The sequence below is a fragment of the Malania oleifera genome, chromosome 6, assembly GCF_029873635.1.
Source record: "Malania oleifera isolate guangnan ecotype guangnan chromosome 6, ASM2987363v1, whole genome shotgun sequence".
NCBI lineage: Eukaryota > Viridiplantae > Streptophyta > Magnoliopsida > Santalales > Ximeniaceae > Malania > Malania oleifera.
Genome location: NC_080422.1, coordinates 101,884,505 through 101,904,562, shown reverse-complemented (window position 1 = coordinate 101,904,562; position 20,058 = coordinate 101,884,505). Strand labels below are relative to the sequence as shown.

Sequence of the window (20,058 nt, the reverse complement as noted above, 5' to 3'; positions counted from 1 at the left end):
TTCCTCCACCTCTTGAAGTACCCAAATTGCCCCTACAACTCCCATCACAATTAAGTTTTATTCACCCTATTAGGAGTTTAACCCACGAAATAATTTTTTCAGGCCTGACGCAGACTCCCTGATGCTGAATTTGAAACTCTTTCAAAATCATAATGTCTGAAATCTTCAATTTTTGAAAAGAGTTAGAACTCTCAGCTAAAGAACTAACCTAGTATCGAATACTTCTCCATGTCTAATCTGCACTTTGATAAATTTCTTCCATTCTTGCTTTGCATCTTCGATTCCAGAGATGCCACGTAATCAAACACAGAATTAGACCGATTAAAATACCTTTAACAAATGATTTTCGAGCATAGTGGAACCAGTTTGCAATTATGTTTTTTCAAGGAAAGAACCATTGGAAAGGAATCCACAACACAACACTAGCCTGACACCAAACCTCTGAAGCTACCTCGCCTAAAGAAAGAATGTGATTGGTGTTCTCCTGGCTTCTCTACACGCAACAATCACAAGCTGAAACTATTGATATTCCTTTGACTTGAATTCTATTATCTACTGTCAAACATCTAAATCCGACTTTTCATAAACACATTGAGATTCTTCTAAACAATAAAGAATGTCAAAACCAGTTATTCCACTCAAAATTATCTCTTCTGCTTCTCACTGCCTCCCAAACCGTTTTTGTAGTCCTTTTCTCCATTTCTTACATATTTATTACACCTATATAACATTAGCAATTTCCCAAGAGTTCTCATCAAACCCCAAGCTTTTGTTTTCTATTATTCCTTTTGTGAGCAGTATTGAATTGTGGCTCATAGTTAAACCGTGAATGAGTGGGATTTTGATGCAACGAAAGCCCAACAATATGTTAGTTTGGAGGGTACAAGGGGGCAAAACCCTCTGTGGTGCAAATCCGATATTGAGTTCGGGTATAGTTCCTCATATTGTTGTCTAGATCTACATTTTGTATAGTTCCTCATAGGGTACAAGAGCTTTTGTTTTCTATTATTCCTTTTGTGAGCAGTATTGAATTGTGGCTCATAGTTAAACCGTGAATGAGTGGGATTTTGATGCAACGAAAGCCCAACAATATGTTAGTTTGAAGGGTACAAGGGGGCAAAACCCTCTGTGGTGCAAATCCGATATTGAGTTCGGGTATAGTTCCTCATATTGTTGTCTAGATCTACATTTTGTATAGTTCCTCATAGGGTACAAGAGCTTTTGTTTTCTATTATTCCTTTTGTGAGCAGTATTGAATTGTGGGTCATAGTTAAACCGTGAATGAGTGGGATTTTGATGCAACAAAAGCCCAATAATATGTTAGTTTGGAGGGTACAAGAGGGCAAACCCTCTGTGGTGCAAATCCGATATTGAGTTCACGTATATGCTTGTGACCAAAGATTAAAACCATACAACTGTTTCTATTGACAGTATTTGCGAGTGCTACTTTGGACATAGATGCACTATTGAACCATGTAAAGTCATGCCCGTGATGTTTTCATTTTGTTTTTGTTTTAATTTGTTGATGTTGTTTCACAACCAAAGTTTTAAACAGAGTTGAAGATGGTAAATTGCATCCATAGAAGACAATGTCATCTAAGCTGATGATCATGAATACACAGAACAAATACACAGATTGCAACGAAACCAGGCTGATTTGTACAAAAATCCAGCCTGTAATTAGAGTACTCTCTGTAGTGAGAATCCATCTTTATTTATGACTATGGAAGATGGATTTACATTCCTATTTGCTCCACACACCCATGGAAGCACTCCGCAAGAGTTCAGAGCCATGTTCACTGATCACTCAAAGCCATGCATCGCTTCTTGCTTCAGTTAAAGTACTTGGGAGAGGTGGAGGAAGAGGAAGCCTGTTGGTTGAAGGAGTTCCGCCGCGCCGTTGCCAAAACTGTCTTGTCTGCCACTATGAAATATGCTGCTCCTGCCGCTGGATCGATCCCATCAAAGCATCATCAGCACAAATCAATCATTTACACAATAACAGAAGATAAAAAAAAAAAAAAGACCATGAAGGAGTTAGCGATCGCCGCATGACGTGGGTCATTGAGAAATTAACCTGAGGAGATGATGAGAGCTTGAGCAGCTGGATTCAGATTGGCTCTTGCCCACGGCACCCACCTTGCACTTGCCATCTGCACCCATATATATCCTCACATTAATTTAATTTAATCCATCACAACCAGCCAACGCTAGATTCAGAATACAATATATGTATATATGTATGCATGAAGAAGAAGAGACTTACAGTTGGAATGGCCGAAGCAATGGTGGCAAGAACAGCTGCCCTAGCTCCTGCTACCACGCCTTCTGCACGTATATGCGTAAAAGAAATCATTAAATATTGAACAAAATTGAATACTGTGCAATTTTTTTTTGTTAAGACTGCCGTCTGCTACAGCTAGCACCATTTTAAGTCTTGAGGCTAATATAATGGATTTTGATTGGGACCCAACTCAAGAATCATGATCGTCAGATCGATCTGATGAAATCTATTAAATGTTCTGGTAAAGTCTAATCAAGATTTCTCAGTAAAATGGGAAAAAGGTGTTCCCGGGTACCATGATTAGTAAGTATAAATGGATGCCCCACCAGCAAAGGGGCCTCTGCTTCTCAATTGTGACATCTGCCAAAAATTAAACTAAAGTAAATCTTGATGTAATAATTAGAGAACTCTGAGTTTGGCAGATCCACAAATGCAAGATATGCCCCATTTATGTAGATTTGAATCTCATGATGCCTTGCTAGCTATCATGACATCTAACCCTCAAAATCAGATCCATCATGTCCCTCAGCAATTGAAATGTGAAATTCAAAAGAAAAATCCAAAAAGAAAAGAGAAATCATGATCACCAACTTTAAATATTGGAAGTCCCCATTTCATTCGGATCAAAAAGGAAAATTATTTTAAAAATGAAGGAGCAATACAAATAAAGAAACTGAAGGGAGGGGAGATATGAGTAAGTACTAAGTACCATGGGAACAACGCTTAGCAAGGGCAAGCTTCTGGTCAAGTGCAGCCTGCAGGCTGCTGCTACTGCTGCTTCTCTCCATTGAACACTGACCCACATTCTTTGCCATTTTGCAGGGTTCCTACTGAGAGATGATTGAACAAACTTAACAAGTGCTAAAGTAAAAAATTGAAGAGCTAGGAGGGTTGGGTTGCGGATAGAGGAAGTTGAGAAAAGATTTGAATGACTTGATGAACAAACGAATGAATGAATGAATGAATGAATGAGTATGCATTGTTTAGGCTTGTTGAGATTTATGTAAGAGTAGGTGTTAGGAAGAAAACAAAGTAGGGTACAAGAGTTCCATGGTTTTTCATATGAATTCTAGCGCCTGAGACCCTTGTTTTGAGGAAGAGGCAGAGGGTAACCATTATATTTTGTTGCTTCCTTTTGTTCTCTTCCTATAATGCCCTCGGTTTTGAGTGATGGAGGGTTGGCTAGTAGTAGTTGAAATTATCATATGGCCCTTCTCTTAAAACTACAGTCAAGAAAGGCAAAAGGGGGAGGGGAGAATTTCATGATTCCTTTAAATTTAGTTCGAAAAAAAAAAAAAAAGGGTTTTCTGTTAAGAGGAATTATGCAATTAAAAAAAGCAAAGCAAAGGTTCCCCATTTAATTTGTCAGAGAATATTAAAAATGTAAAACTCAACATTTCAATAAGGTTAACTCTAGTTTTATTGGTCACTAAACAAAAATAGCCAATCTGTTGGCTATCTCATTAACCATTTTTTATTTTTAGAGTTGAACCAAATAAATATATTAGAAGGGTTGTCTATTATGGATAGGAATACGCGGGGCAATACCATGACAAGGGAATTCTCTCATTTTTTTAGTTAATAAGTCTTTAAATAGTGAAAATTTCTACCTAAATCCGTTTTTATAAGAATATCTTGACCCTAGAACCACCTTGATTTCTCAAATAGACTTCTATAAGTTCTCGATAGTGTTGTGGAATCCCTCTCCCTTAGAGGAGTCCTACCTCTACATTATAAAATATTTTCATGTTTGAGAATTTGAAATTCAAATTTTGTGTTTGGACTGTATGAATTTCAATAAATAAAAGGGGATACAAAAATTATTTGAGTTTCATCAAAATCAAAGCTTTTAAATTGATGTTCCTAACATAGTCCAAAGTGAATTTGCCAACTTAATTGAAATAAAAAAGAAGGGGTCAATTATTAGTAGATCAAATAAGGAGAAGTGGGGATCGAAAAATAACTATTTTCTCCATGACTTATAAGTATGTGTTATGTTAACCTTGTTGGCTACACTATCATGGTTTATGTGTTTTGATGATATTAACCTACTTGTTGTTCATAATGTATTCCATTTTTGCAGATTATGTTTAGTACAGGTTCAACGACGAATACTAGAAATATTGGTCAAAAGGCAAAGATCGGACCAAGTTGATGATCGAAGTAGGAAAGATCAAAAGGTCATGTACTCGGATGTACCCAAGCACAACCAAAGGAAGTTTAGTGTAGAATCTTTGTAATGATTTTGTGTTTGAGATAGTTTATTTTGTAACTCTTGCAGTTTTGTTTCATTCACTATTCTTGAGCAAGAGTTGAGCAAATGCATGCATACTAGGATACATGAGTTTATAGGATTTCACCAAAGTCACAAACTCAACATATATGGTTTTCAAAGTTAAATTAAAGAGTTTGTCAAAAGAATCCTAAACTCAAAGTTGTTTTCCAATGGGACAAGTTTTCAAACATCTTGGTATTTTGAACATCTTTATACTTAGTCTTAGTTTTATCAAAATGAGTTTTATGTCCAAGAGCTTCAAGAAAGTCAAAGCATATTGTCTAAAGGACATGGAAGTATATAAGATATCCAAATAAGTTTTCAAATGTATTTTTTTAATCAAGATATCTTATACGCAAGGGGAAACTCACTTGTATAAGTATTAATTTTTATTAGACTTAATATATTTCATATACTTTTGTCCAAGAATGTTTTAAATCATTAAAAGACCTTTTGTCAAAGAAAAAACAGAGCAATCGTCGACTAACGTAGTGCAATCTTGAGTCCTGGACACCTTTCGGTATTTTGAGCATAAATTTTGCTAGAAGAGTCCTAAAATGACAATTTTAGTGTCTATGGAAAGCTAAAAAAAAATATCACAACTTTTATGTTGAAGACTTTTTCTGATTCAAGGCTCCAGTCGACCGGAACAAGGGAATGGTCCACCAAAACAAGGGAATGGTCAACCAGCTTTTCTAGTAGCTATTTTTTCTTATAGACCAGGTGACTGGTCGACCAGTAAGGGTGTCTGGTCGACCATTGGCCTCAAGCCCAGCGCTCCAATGGCTAGAGCTCAACCAAACGTTTGGGACTTGCTCCTAATGGCTAGTTAACGACTCCTTTGGCTCTTGGGCTATAAATACAAGTTTATAGACTTGTTTAGGAAAGTTCTTGATCTTTTTTTGTGAAATATATTTGAATACCAAAACTCAACACTTTGCACTTTGCATTTTATTCATTCATTCAAAAGTGCTTATTCTCTCTTGCTCACAAATTGTGAATGAAACAAAACTGCAAGAGTTACAAAATAAACTACCTTAAACACACATCCATTACAAAGATTCTATACTAAGCTTCATTTGGTTGTGCTTGAGTCTATCCGAGTATGTGACCTTTTGATCTTTCCTACTTCGATCATCAACTCCATCCGATCTTTGCCTTTTGACCAATGCTTCAAGTATTCGTCCCTTAAACCTGTACTAAACATAATCTGGAAAAAAGGAATGCACTAGGAACAACAAGTAGATTAATATCATCAAACACATAAATCATGATAGTGTAGCCAACAAGGCTAACATTCTCCCGCTTTTTTATGATGTCTAACCTATTAAGAATCTACTTAATCTTTGCATTTGTATTTGTACTAATTATAATTAAACATGCAAAAAAAAGTTTGCCTTGAACCACTAATGGGTTATTTATCATCAAAACAAGACAATTAACCTCATATAACCACCAAGACTAACATGTTCAACTACAAAAGTATTCTCTCTACAATTTTCTCATGTGAAAAATTACTCATTATACAATTAGCATTACATGAAAAATCAGTGGGCTACCAAAAGAGCCTTCTATTATAACTTTGTGAATTTGCGTCAAAGATTCAACTTCCCTATTATTAAAAAACTGACTATGGCATTTAAAAAATATTTTATTCAATATCTCTTAATTAAGTACATGCTAAGCCATGCATTTTAAATATGATAGCTTGTGTTTTTTTCATTCACTCTCTCTCATACCTTTTTGGTTCATTAATTTTATGAGTAAGATTAAACTCAATTTCAATTTAGTAGCACACTGCATATTTTCTCATTGTCACAAGTCTACATTACCAAAATAAAAATAATTACAAAAATTTATTATTAGATAGTAGCCCAACTTGATAATAAGATAGTGACAAAATATATATTTTGCGATCTTCTAATATTTCAGAAATTGATTTAAAAAAAACTTCATCATAGTATGTATGAAAAAATACCATTTCACACCGGAGGTTTGGATAATATTATATAAAAATTAATTATTAAAACAAAATCTCAATGTAAACAAAGCTATTTTGTTTAACTTATGAATTTGGTAAGCCACTAAATCACATGAGGGTATTATGGTCATTTTAATGATACAGGGGTATTATGGTCATTTTAAGTGCTTCAATCAGCTCCCATTTTCCACTCCTACTTCCACTGGCACAGATCATATGAAAAATATGAAAGTGCACAGATCGAAGCCTGTTGTTTGGGATAAAGCTGCCCCGAAAACCATGGCCTGGGTGGCCCTTCGCGTGCTGGCTTTTGGACTCATTCGATCTCCATTCACCACCTGCATTTGCCGTTGTCGCGAGATCAGATCAATTCTGAGCACGATAATCTGCGGGTGCTCCTTGAGCTTCCCCCATTTTCGACAGAAGCCGTCTTCGAGATGCAGATTGTGATTACGCATGTAAGATTTTTGATGAAATTCCTGTAAGAGATGTAGTTTTGTGGACTGCTATGATTTTGGACTATGCCTGAACTGGCCAACTCGAAGAGGGCAATAATCCAATCCATTGAGAGTAAGACAGTTTGCGCGTGTCTGAAATTGGGTATTCCGCATTGGATTGAGGGCCAGGTTCAATCTGCAGCTCATTAATGCTCTTAACGATATGTAGCCCAAGTGTAGCAATCTAGACACCGCTCAAAATTCGTTAGACGGTATACATTGAAGATACTTAAGTCTCATGGAAAGTTATGATTGGTAGTTATATCCATATCACTACATGAGCATAAGGAAGCCTTGGCTTTGTTTCAGCCAATGCAGGAGTCAATGCAGATCCAAATGATGTCACTTTCTTCAGCATTCTTCCTACTTGTGCTACATGGATAATTCTGATCTTGGAAAATGGATTCATGCATACATAGATAAAAATTTTTGGAATGAAAGCAATGCCTCCCTCTTGAAGAGACTCATTGGCATGTCTGCTGAATGTGGGAATATAGAGGCGACACAACAAATCGTAGAAGTTTTGTGTGGAAGGGTGACAATGTAATGGGATAATTGGGGAGAGATTATAACCCCGTACATTACTATTGGGGCCCGTCTCATTTAATAAAGCAAGACAAAGTTGCTGCCGATTGCTGTAAGTGGCTGGTATAAAGGAGAAGTCTTCTGAAACAATTTTCTCCTATCTGCCTATAAAAGGAGTACTCCTTTATTGTTTTATATTCTCGGTGGTGAATTGATATACACAGAATAGTGTTGATGCATACACAAATGAAGTTTGTGTGAGATAAGTGAAGACACAATAAGTGTGAGTGCATTGTGAGTGTGTACTGAAGTGAGTAAGTTGAGCGTATTGTAATTCTCCTCCTCATTCACTGTATACCCATATATATATATATATAGTGAAGTTACTCATCTCCTGTGGATGTAGGCTAAATTGGCCGAACCACATAAATATTGTGTGTTATTTGTGTGTGTGTTATTTGATCTTAGGTGGGATTCGTATCCCAACAATTGGTATTAGAGCTACTCGTTTACCGCCTTGTTGACATGTTTTATTTTTATTTTTATATTAATACCGCTTTGCCAACAAGTTTTATTTCTGTTTATCAATATCGCCTTAATGACAGGTTTTATTGATGTGTATTGATACTACCTTCACGACTAGATTTGTTCCTAACCTTTGAGATTATACTGTAGCAACATTGTTCGCTACAGTTGTCCACGTACAGTATTACAGCATATTATAAGGAGGAAAGTACAAGTATTGGAAGCAGTTCCATGATCAGACTTGTAGAGACAAATTATTACATTTGAAAAACAATGATGAAAGATTTGTTGTTCTCTAAAGATTTGTTCGATTCCATTGAATGCAAAGGGATCATACCAAGTCGAGTAACTGAGTCTGATTTGAAGAAGTTCAGCAGAAAAGCTGTCAGTGTTATAAGACAGGGGTTGAGACAAGAGCAATTCGTGATACAGCCAAATAAACGAATGCATACAAACTTTGGCAACATCTGGGAGAGATGTACGAGCCAATGAATATCCAGAACAAAGCCTTGATGATAAGAAGGCTTGTGAGTTTAAAGTTATATGATGGAAAAAATGTTTCATATCACTTAGATAAATTTAATGAAATTCTTGATAATCTGGCAAGCATGGAACTAACTGTTGTAGATGAAATTCAAGGATTGATTTTGCTAAGTTCATTACCAGATAGCTGGGAGGCACTGGTGGTAGCTCTCTATAATTCAACACCAAATGAAAAGGTAACCTTAAGCATGGTGAAAGATAGAATTACAAAAGACAGCAAGAGAAGAGCTGAGCAAAGCTTGCCCACTCACTCTCAAGGACAAATGATGGTTACTGAGAAGGGTAGAAGTAGATATTCCCAAGGAGACAACAAGAATACAGGTAGGTCTAGAAGCAAGTCCAGAGGCAGATCAAAATCAAGGGGTAACCTCACCTGTTATTATTGTAATAAGCCTAGACATATAAAGAATGACTGTTGGAAATGGAAGGCAAAACAAACCAACAAAGAAAAGAAAGAGGAGGACAAAAGTAGTGCAATTGTGACTTCTGATGAAGGTGCAATTTACATGGTGTGTGAGGAAGGACGCATTAACCTTACTTGCCAAGACATAACATGGACAATTAACTTTGCAGCATCATTCCATGTAACAGCACGAAGAAACTTCTTCTCATCTTACAAATTTGGTGATTATAGCTTTGTTAAAATAGGAAATGAAGTCAAATGCAAAGTTTCTGGTTTAGGAGATGTGTTGATAGAAACAAATGTTGGCTGCAAGCCATTACTGAAGGATGTTCGGCATATACCATACATTCGCCTTAACGTGATCTCCATAGGTCAACTTGATGACATGGGTTATGAAAGCCAGCAATCCCTGACACTACCAAGACCTATGCTTGGGTCTCCCACAACGGTAACAGACATCCTCTCCCATTCTATATTCACTTGGATGTCTCCAACCACATATAGGACAAGTAGAAATAGCCTATCTACCCTAAGGACCACCGTGCCCCATCATCCGTCCCTGACTACCTTCATATCGATCTCCTCTCCATGGCCCTCGACTGGAACTCGCCTAAAATTTCTGAGGTGTAGGTCTCTTTCTCTGACTCTGAGCTATGGCACCTCTCTGCATGCCACTCTCGATAATGGCAGCTCTATTCACCACCTCCGCGAACGTCTGTGCTTGAAAACTGATAACTTGCTCAAATAAATTCTACTTCATGCCTTCCTCAAACTTCCTTGCTTTCTTCTCCTCATCTGGTGCCAAGTGTGTGACGAAACGGGACAACTCAATAAACCGTGCGGCATACTGTGACACTGTCATCAGCCCCTGAGCTAAGTGCAGGAATTCTACTGCCTTCGCACTCCGAACGATAGCAAGGAAATATCGCTCGAAGAACAGTTCCTTAAATTGACTCCACATCACTGGCACTGGATCAGGCCTTTGTTCCTCAATCAATCGTGCTGATCTCCACCAGTACTTTTCCTCTCCTATCATTTTAAATGTCGCCAATAACACCTTTTGCTCGTTATTACATGCAAGCACTGCCAAAATCTCTTCAACATCCTGAACCCAGTTTTCAGCTACAATCGGGTCAAGTCCTTTAGCAAAAGATGGAGGCTTCATCTGCGTAAACTGCTCAATCGTGCAGCCACGCTCTCCCCCACTCCTAGCCATCTCAGCCATCACCTACTGGGTGATGCTGCGCAACACTACATCTGTATCTCCACCTCCCATATTGGAGGGTCCTAATCAATGACTTCAAGCATTTGTACCACTGCTACCTAAATCCATCTTGAAAATACAAAGAACACTATTTCAGAATCCTATCTCTCGTACAAATCTAATTTATTACATTCAACTAAAACCAAATTCTCTATTAACAATCCCTCTTATTCCTGACTGAAAATCCAATCCTGCAACCTTAGTTTACTATGACTTTCCTGAAATCGTCACCTCAGGAAAAACACAAAAATCACCACGAAAATATTGTATCCAGACCACAGAATAAAATCTCAAATCCTTTTTCCTATATTCTGGTATTGTTTCCGTTGCATTCTAGGGTCTACAGAACCTAGCAACCTAGGCTCTGATACCAAACTGTAACGACCTACTGGTTATATCATTTTTTTTTCCATAATATATGTACATATATATAAAACATATAACCAATCTATTTGTAATGTCACTGAAACATCTCAGGCTTGAAAAGCATTGAGAAAACTCTGTACACCATCCTAAGCAGCGGTACACAAAAAACTGTAAACATCTATATACAATACCAGAAAACTATAAGTCCCAAAGTATATATATACATACATCATAAATACCCAGTGACATCATCAAAAAATTTGGGATCTACCCCAAACCACTGGCACCATAGAAACACCTACCCTTCTAGTAAGGGCAGCGTAAGAAGTCCTTTACTCACGAGCCTGATCTGCTCGTCTAACTGGATCTCCTGAAAAATGATAAGTCACTGGGATGAGACAACACTTAATAAGAGAAAATATGCTATTACTAGTATGTGGCGGCTGAGTTACACTTTTACTATACAGACACAACACTGATACTGTAAAACAGGTAAGTTGATATACTGTATAAATCATATACACTGCAATTTAAAATACAACTGTGTATATGAGTTTTCTAATTATACATACTTCTAATATCATAATATAACTGTTGTTGTATGATATATTTGTACATAAGAACTTTTGTGATAATACCCTGAGATCTGTATGTCATGATTCAACCCCTCATGATAGGGTTGTGCGGCTAGTAGGCGGGACTTACTCTGGTTGGCCTACCAGGCAAGTCAATCTATTTCTCTATCAATCAACAATCTAGCCCACTGCAGTCTCTCCGAGCAATCTCCAAATCTATCTTGTCTAACCGGCCACCTCAACCGAGCTTGCTGGGGAGACTGCAATCTCTCCTAGCGTGGTTAGACGGAATCCACATACTATTTGAGATATGTGGTTGCACTCTATCTTAAATAGCAACGGTACTGTGCTCTGCTGTCTGAATCTGTCTGCAATTTTTCTCAGGGATTTGATATTGTGTAATAGTAATATATATATATATATATATATATATATTTATCTTGCTGTTTTAACATGATTTCAAAATAACCATAACACTATAAATCTGAATTGAAATATCTATAATATTTGTTTGAAATATCTGTAATATCTGTTTGAGTATTATGGTTTTAGAAATCATGTCCTTCTGAAAAATACTATAAATCATACTTTCTGCTGATATACTGTATAACTGGATATTTGTAAAATTGTATAATCATCATACTAAACTGTAATAAACTCATGCCACACAATTGAGTAATTAAAATCTCATGCTCAATTTTTGTAATTTTACTATAATAATAATAACAATAATATTCTAGAAAAATTGATCAATAAGCTGATATATATATACATAAACATAATCTTCTGACATACAATCTAAAATCCCTAGCGTAGCATATTTCCTTTACCTGATTACTGAAAAGTCCCTACTGTGTCTGGTCCTACACCCGCAGGATTCCCCATTAAACCCTCTGAAACAACATCCCCTAGAACAAAACTTCAGTATTTCTTTGTGTACTACATTTCTTATAACTATGGTAAAGCCAAATATTGGATAAAAGGTCTTATCTTGAATTTGGTTGAAATCCAAGACAGCCTCACCAACGATCCACTCCAGCAGACTTGTAGCGAACATCCCCAGGAGTGTCGTGGTGGCCTCGGATTGTCGAAAAGATAAGAATCCGGCCTGAAAACTCAGAGAGAATGTGGGAGAGACGAACAGGAGAGAAAAGGGGGATTTTGTGTATGAATTTCCAGCTGAAAATTAAGGTTTAGGCTATTTATACACTGGCCTTCATTGACAAGGTCAAGATGGAAATTCGTCGACGAATGCTTATCCTCGTCGATGAAATTCAGAACCGAAATATAGTCTTTCTATATCTTCTCATAAACGAGACACGTGCTCGTCGACGAGCCCCTCATGCGTGCTCGTCGACGAATCCCCTATGTTCATCGACGAGACCCTATTTAATTTTCTAATTTTTAATTCCTTTTCTCTCCTTCTCCGATTATTAAATTATGAAAATTATCCGAGTCTCTACAATTTGAGTGTCCAGCATTTGCTCAAACGTGGATTCTAGAGCAAGGTTTCACTCCCGAGGAATTCTTGCCACTAATTATAGTAGAGGAACCTGTTTACTTTAGCCATCCTCCAATGTACAAATAGATGAATCTTCAAGCTCAAATACTTCAGAAAATTATCACAAACAATATCCTACCCCAAGTCGGTTCGTATGATCACATATCCTACGTAGATTGTTTTGTGTTACGGTGATTGCTAAAGGGGAAGGAACTTGATCTCTTTAGCCTAATTTTGAAATGGATGTGGGCTAAATTGGAAGCTCATCGAGTCACCCTTCCTTATGGTGGTGCTCTAAACCTCATCTTTGCCCATTTTAGTGTCACTACTCTTGCCAAAATGTTCATCAAGCATACTTGGTATGATCTTTTCACTTCCACAACCCTGAAACAAATGAGATATGAAAAGCATGAGCAGGGTTGGTTTTTGAAAGATGGATGACCACAAAGGCCAGCAGTTTTACCTCCTCCACCTCCAGCTCAGCAACAAGGACCTTTAGTTGACACTCCTTCTTGGTTTATACCCTTTCACCATGAGTTCACTACATTCAGCAGAGACATGCGTTTAGGCCTCCAATCACTTTAGGAGAACGTATCCTCACTCCACATTACTTGCTCATCACTTGATCAGCGCCTTACTCGCATAGAGCAGTATAGGGCTAGCTCATCTCAGAGTGTTGATCTCATGGATACTAGCTCTACCCCTCATAGTGATGCTTCATCTGATGAAGAATTTGAAGATGGAAGTGAGGAGGGTGATATAGAAGAAGTTGAAGTTGATGATGATAATGATAATGATGCTGATGATGATTGATTTTTTTTTTTTTGTTACTTGTTGTGTTGTATTGCCATTATCTCCATGGATTTTTTTTTTTTGCTTTGTTTATCTTTTGATTTTGCTTGTAACTCCCTATTATTGTGACTTTTTGTACTCTTTGATGACAATATGACTATGCTTATTATGATCTATCCTAAGACTCTTGTGATTATGCTCCTTATTTCTTTTTGATTGATGTCAAAGGGGGAGAGATATCTTAAAGAGCAAACATGAGAGCATGGCAAACATATGAAATACATAGTCTTGACATGAGATATAGCATGGGAGAGAAAGCACAAATGAGCATAATGAGAAATCACAAATGAGAATATAAGTAACATGAGCATAAGCTATAATTATTTGAGATAATACTTTAACTAATACTAGTATGTTGACATGAGCTATATCTTAATACTAAGTATGTTGAAATGAGCTATATTATTTCATTATGACTTATTGAGTTTTGAACTTATATTTGAAATCATCATTTTTTACATATTGTTAAAAGGTATGCTTATTGTAAGGGGGAGCCTAATCAAGGTTCTCTCATCTTTACTCCTTATTTGTCATCATGAAAAAGGAGGAGATTGTTGGCCTAACATGACTTGTGAATCTTATTTTGATGATAATAAATAAAGGTTAATTTAACAAGTTATTTTTTAAGTGATGATATTTTAGGAAACCTAGTATGACAAAGTTCAAAAGGTTCAAAGAAATGATAGTCCAAGATCACAAGTACCATAAAGCTATACTTCATCAAAAAGGTGATCAAAAGAAAGCTCAAGAGGACCAAGATGTTCAAAACATGTTGAAGGTAAAAGAATATTAAAGCTTAAGTTTAAGAGGATTCAAAGCAAAGGTATACATGAAAACTTCAAGCTTAGAGAGTTTTTAAATATTTAGGAAGTCTTATGTAAGTACTTCATTATAAATATCATTTTGAATGTTTTTAAACTCTTTAGGGGTTGATATGGACTTAGAAACCTTACTTTGAAAACCCCAAAAAATATTTTTTAAATGTATCAAAGTAAGATGGCTAAGGATTTTGGAAACAAACCTCAAAAACATAATTTATAACTCTTCAGGCGACTGACCTATGTTTGGTCGGGCAACTAAAGATTTTCCTGAACTGATTTTGAACAGGCAGTGAAGGATCAGGCAACTGACCCCTGAATCCTCAGCCGCCTGACCTTGTTTTAAACTGAAAATTTGCATTATGCTCAAAAGGATCAGGTGACTGACTCTCGAATGACTAGTTTTTAAAACAACTTTTTAAATTACAAAATCGAGTTGTTTGTGCCCCAAACTTCGTATAAACTTGGGAAACACTCCAAGTAACTTGGGCAACACAAATTTAACACTTTTCGAGCCTATAAATACATGGTTTCTCCAATCAAATCAATACAAAGAATTGAAAATCAGTTTTCAAGCTATATTGCTCACTCTCTCTCAAAGCCCTCTTGCACACATACTCTTGCTAAGAATTTTCTGAGATAAACTGAGTTTCTGATTACTGATCTGAAAGCTAATATTTTGAGGTTTGATACAAATCAAAATAAGAATCCGGGTGACATACTTCTTTGAGCTTCAATTCACTTCTCTTTGATATTTACTTTGAAGTATTATTTGTGCTATATTTGTACTAACTAGCTCTATCTGAGAGCATCTCTTGTACACAAGGAAGTTTTCTTGTTTCTCTTGTAGTTTTTGACAGTTCAAGGTTGGTTGAATTGTTGTATCAAGTGTGGGGTATCGCTTGGAGAGGGGGCTCACCCTAATTGAAGGAGGGATTGTAACAGTTTGTTTCGCCCGCAAAGGAATGCTATAGTGGAATTGTTAGGTGGTCTTGCCTAAGGCGAGGATGTAGGTTGGATATAAGTCGAACCTCGTAAAAAACTCGGTCTCACTCTCTACCCTTACTCTTTAATTTTTTTGCATATATAAATTGTGTGGTTGTGTATCTAAGTGCATGAAGCTGAAAGTTTGAGATTGAGAAAACTTTTAATTTAAGAGAGTACGTTGATTGATATTTTGTGGAAACCTTAAAGGGAGTCCGTTGATTAATCATTTGTAGAAATCTTGGTTAAAAGGAAGTGCACCAATATTCATATATACAGGGCTTTATTTAAACTCTAAACTGAGTTTTGCAAATACTGAATAAAGGAAGTGTTGTAGCTCATATAATTCGTTAAGTATCTTGTGATTGATTGGTTGATTGATAAACATTGTTGAAAGCATCTCATTAAGAATAATTGGCTTGTGTTAATATTGAGTGTGGATTGTAGTTGGTATAATTAAGCATTAAAAAAATCATTTTTGTGTGTTTGCTAAACTTACAAAAGGTTGTGAATTTGTAAAAAGATTTAAAAGAAACTTTTTAAAACCCAATTCACCCCCCTCTCTTGGGACTACACCTTAGTTTCTAACAAGTGAAAATGACAAAGAAGAAATGAAGAAATTGCCTTACTCTTCAACCGTGGGTAGCTTGATGTACACCATGATATGCACAAGACCTGATATTGCTCATGCAGTCGAAGTAGTCAGACGATTCTTTTCTAATCCTGGCAAAGAACATTGGGAAGCTGTCAAGTGGATTCTCAGGTATCTAAGAGGTACTTCTCATTTATGTTTATGTTTTGGTCCTGATAAACATGTCTTGGAAGGTTATATAAATGCAGACATGGCCGGTGATGTTGATTCCAGAAAGTCTACTTCGGGATACGTGATGACATTTTCTTGGGGGAGCAGTATCATGACAATCAAAGTTACAAAAATATATTGCATTGTCCACTACTGAGGCAGAATACATCGCCATCATTGAAGCAAGCAAAGAGCTTCCATGGATGAAGAAGTTCCTGGAGGAACTTGGCCTCAAGCAAGAGAAGTATCTTCTCTATTGTGATAGTAAAAACACTATTCATCTGAGCAAGAATCCAAGTTTTCATTCAAAGTTGAAGCATATTGATGTTTGATACCACTAGATTCGTGAAGCGTTGGAGTCAAAGCAGTTGAGTATAGAGAAGATTTATATTGATGACAATGCATCAGATATGATGACTAAGACAATGTCCAAATCAAAGCTCAAAGCTTGTAGAGCCTCAACAGGTTTGGTGGAACTCTCTACATGAGTCGGGCGGGGGAGATTTGTTGGGACCTGCCTCATTTAATAAAGCAAGACAAAGTTGTCGTCGATTGTTGCAGCCGGCTGGTGTAAAGGAAAAGACTTGCTAAAATAATTTTCTTCTATCCACCTATAAAAGGAGAACTCCTCTTTCATTGTTTTATGCTCTCGATGGTGAATTGATATACACAGAAAAGTGTTGATATACACACAAATGAAGTGTGAGTGAGAGTGAGTGAAGACACAAGAAGTGTAAGTGTACTGTGAGTGTGTACTAAAGTGAGTGAGTTGAGTGTATTGTAATTCTCCTCCTCTTTCACTGCATACCTATATATATATATAGGGAAGTTGCTCCTCTCCCATGGACGTAGGTTAAATTGGCCGAACCACGTAAATATTATGTGTTATTTGTGTGTGTGTTATTTGATCTTGGGCGGGATTCACATCCCAACAATTACTCCCCAAGGATTTATGATCATATATGTAATTCTCCATGATTTGTATTAGAAATTTGAACTCCTTGATAAATGCTTGTACTATTGCTGAATAATATTAATAGAATCTTTCATACATATGCGCTGTGATGCTTGTTTATTATGTATGTTGTTGCTTAGTGAATATTTGTTATATTCATGACTCTTCCCCTTACGAGTTCGTGGTTGCATACAATTTAAGTTATTTAACTCTCCTTGCTGCTACTCTAGTTCAAGTGACTTATGTGATGCTTGTGCATGCAGGTTTTGAACGAGTGAATGTTTGTTGACTTGGTTGCGAGGGAGCTCTCAAAATAAGTGCCACACAACCCTTCCTTGTCTCCAAACACCTAGGTCTGTGACCTAGAAGCTTGGCTCGTTGAAAAGCTATATTTGTTACAAATAATGTGTTATACCTTACAAGATAAACAATTTCCCAAGAATTTCCTTTCAACGCCTAGCTTTTGTTTTCTATTATTCCTTTTATAGATAGTATATTTTGAGTTGTAGCTCATAGTCTTAAGGTTTATTCACTTGAAGCTTGTGAATAATTGGGATGTTTCAATTGGACCTCAACCCTCCACACATGAGACTTTTTTATATGAAAAAAGCCCAATGATGTGTTAATTAGGAGGGCACAAGGGGTCGAATTGTACAATAATTTGAGTTAGGCATGTGGTGCATTATACTGTTGTCTAAGAATATGTTGATGTCACGCAGTATGCACTAAGCACATAATTGTAGCCAAGGGTTAAAATTCTACTACTATTTTCATTGACATTATGGTGAAGATTTTTGCAAGAGCTACTTAATTTGGACGTGATCACACTATTGGGCCATGTAAATTGTTGTGTTCGTTGTTCTTTTCTTTCAATTAGCTACCTGCCTGCATAGACCTAATGCACACGTTTCACAACCAAATGGGTTTCCAAGAGAGTTGAATATGATAAAATGCATCCACAGAAGATAATGTCGTCTAAGGTGATGATCACCAATACTGAACAAACACAGATTGCATCTAAACTGATTGATTTGTACAAAAATCCAGTCACTACAACACTCTCTGTAGTGAGAATCCATCTTTGTTTAAGATGTAGAAGATGGATTTACATTCCCAAATCCCACTAGCTCCACAAAATCCTTGGAATTGCCACAAGAGCTCGGAGTCATGCTCACTTCACTCAAAGCGATGCAATGCTTCGTGCTTCAGTCAATAGTGCTTGGGAGTGATGGAGGAGGAGGCCTGTTGGTTGAAGGAGTTTCGCCGTGCCGTTGCCAAAATTGTCTTGTCCGCTAATATGAAATATGCTGCTCCCGCCGCTGCATCATATCCCATAAACACATTAAGCCATCATCACCACAAATCGTTTAAAAGAAAAGAAGGTAGAATTAAAAAGAGACCATGAAGGAGCTAACTGATAATCGATGATAATTAAGGGTTATTAAGAAATTAATTAACCTGAGGAGATGATGAGAGCTTGAGCAGCTGGATTCAGATTGGCTCTTGCCCATGGCAGGAACCTCACACTCGCCATCTGCACATTATTTAACTTAATCTATCACAACATCGATCTATACCACACTTCAGGGTTCAAAATGTATATATAGCACATACATGCATGCCCCAGATCAAAATTGGGAGGAATTGAAGAAGAGACTCACAGTTGGAATGGCTGAAGCAATGGTGGCAAGAACAGCTGCCCTAGCTCCTGCTTTTGCACTTTCTGCGTGTATACATGGAAAAATAAATGATTAATCTTATATAAAATCAAATATTGAATAATATTTTTTTGTTAAGTAAACTAAAGAATCTGCAGTCAGCTACAATTTAACAATGTCTAGCTAGCACCATTATAAGTCTTAAGGCCAGGATCACGGATCTTGAACCAACTCAGGAATCATAATCGTCAGGTCGACCTGGTGAATCTCGAATCTTCTAAATTTTGTGCAAAATGACGGTTAAAGTTTCATCAATATTTTTTCAGTGAAATGGGAAAGAGGTGTTCTAGAGTACTGACTGAAAGGCATACAAGGGAGTCCTACCAGCAAAGTGGCCGCTGCTTCTCAACTAAATCAACAAAAGGACTGCCCTTTCTAATTATATTTGTGAACTGTCAAAAACTAGGTAGAAAAATATTGATGTAATAATCTGGAATGCAGGATGTGCTCATCATGTCCCTTAGCTGTTGAAATATGAATTGCACAAGAAAAAAGTAGAAAAAAGGAAAAGATGGGGAGGAAATCACAATCAACCACTTAAATATTGAACTTTACCATTTCAGATCAAAAAGAAAAATGTTAAAAAAAAAAAAAACAGAGCAATATAAATGAATAAAAGGGCGGTAAGATAGAAGCAAAGAAGAAAGTACCATGAGAACAACGCTTGGCGAGGGCCAGCTTCTGGTCCAGGGCAGCCTGCAGGCTGGTTCTCTCCATGGAAGACTGTCCCACATTCTTTGCCATTTTGCAGGAGATAGAATTGAAGAACTAACAAGAGCTTAGTTGGTAATTAAAGAGCTACAAGGGCAAGCCTGCAGAGGAAATTGAGAAAAAAATTGAAGCTTTTGAATGGATTGATGAATGGATGAATGAGGACGCATGGCTTAAGCTTTGTTGAGGTATATATATACTAGGAGTAAGTGTTGTTGGGAAGAAAACAGGGGAGGGGAGGTAAAAGAGTTTGATGGTTTTGGAGATGAATCCAGTGTCGGAGACACTTGTTTTTGTTTTCAGGAGGAAGAGGGTAACTGTTACATTTGGTTGATTCCTGTGTTCTCTTCCCCATCATGCCTTTGATTTTCAATGCTAGGTTAAGTAGGGGTCTGCCAAGAAATAGTTGGCTAGCTACGTAGCAGTTGAAATTATCATATGGCCCTTCTCCTTTTTAGTTGCTTCAACTTCTGCTTTGG

General features: G+C 36.9%; 2 protein-coding genes across 3 annotated transcripts; both read right to left on the bottom strand.

Annotated features, from left to right (window-relative positions):
- Nucleotides 1–1,545: 1,545 nt before the first annotated feature.
- LOC131157216 (early nodulin-93-like) lies at nt 1,546–3,376 on the bottom strand. Of its 2 annotated transcripts, none has more exons than XM_058111199.1 (4): nt 2,994–3,376; nt 2,267–2,328; nt 2,078–2,153; nt 1,546–1,948 (listed from the first exon to the last, which is right to left on the bottom strand). In XM_058111199.1, the coding sequence occupies exons 1-4, from the start codon at nt 3,097–3,099 to the stop codon at nt 1,833–1,835; spliced, it is 360 nt and encodes a 119-aa protein (XP_057967182.1). In that variant the 5' UTR covers nt 3,100–3,376; the 3' UTR covers nt 1,546–1,832. The 2 variants fall into 2 exon arrangements, with proteins under 2 accessions (XP_057967182.1, XP_057967183.1); XM_058111200.1 differs by having other exon boundaries at nt 2,267–2,325; nt 2,994–3,274.
- A 14,771-nt stretch (nt 3,377–18,147) lies between these two features.
- LOC131157217 (early nodulin-93-like) lies at nt 18,148–19,747 on the bottom strand. The gene is made up of 4 exons (XM_058111201.1): nt 19,519–19,747; nt 18,812–18,873; nt 18,609–18,684; nt 18,148–18,469 (listed from the first exon to the last, which is right to left on the bottom strand). The coding sequence occupies exons 1-4, from the start codon at nt 19,610–19,612 to the stop codon at nt 18,360–18,362; spliced, it is 342 nt and encodes a 113-aa protein (XP_057967184.1). The 5' UTR covers nt 19,613–19,747; the 3' UTR covers nt 18,148–18,359.
- Between the last annotated feature and the right edge of the window lie 311 nt (nt 19,748–20,058).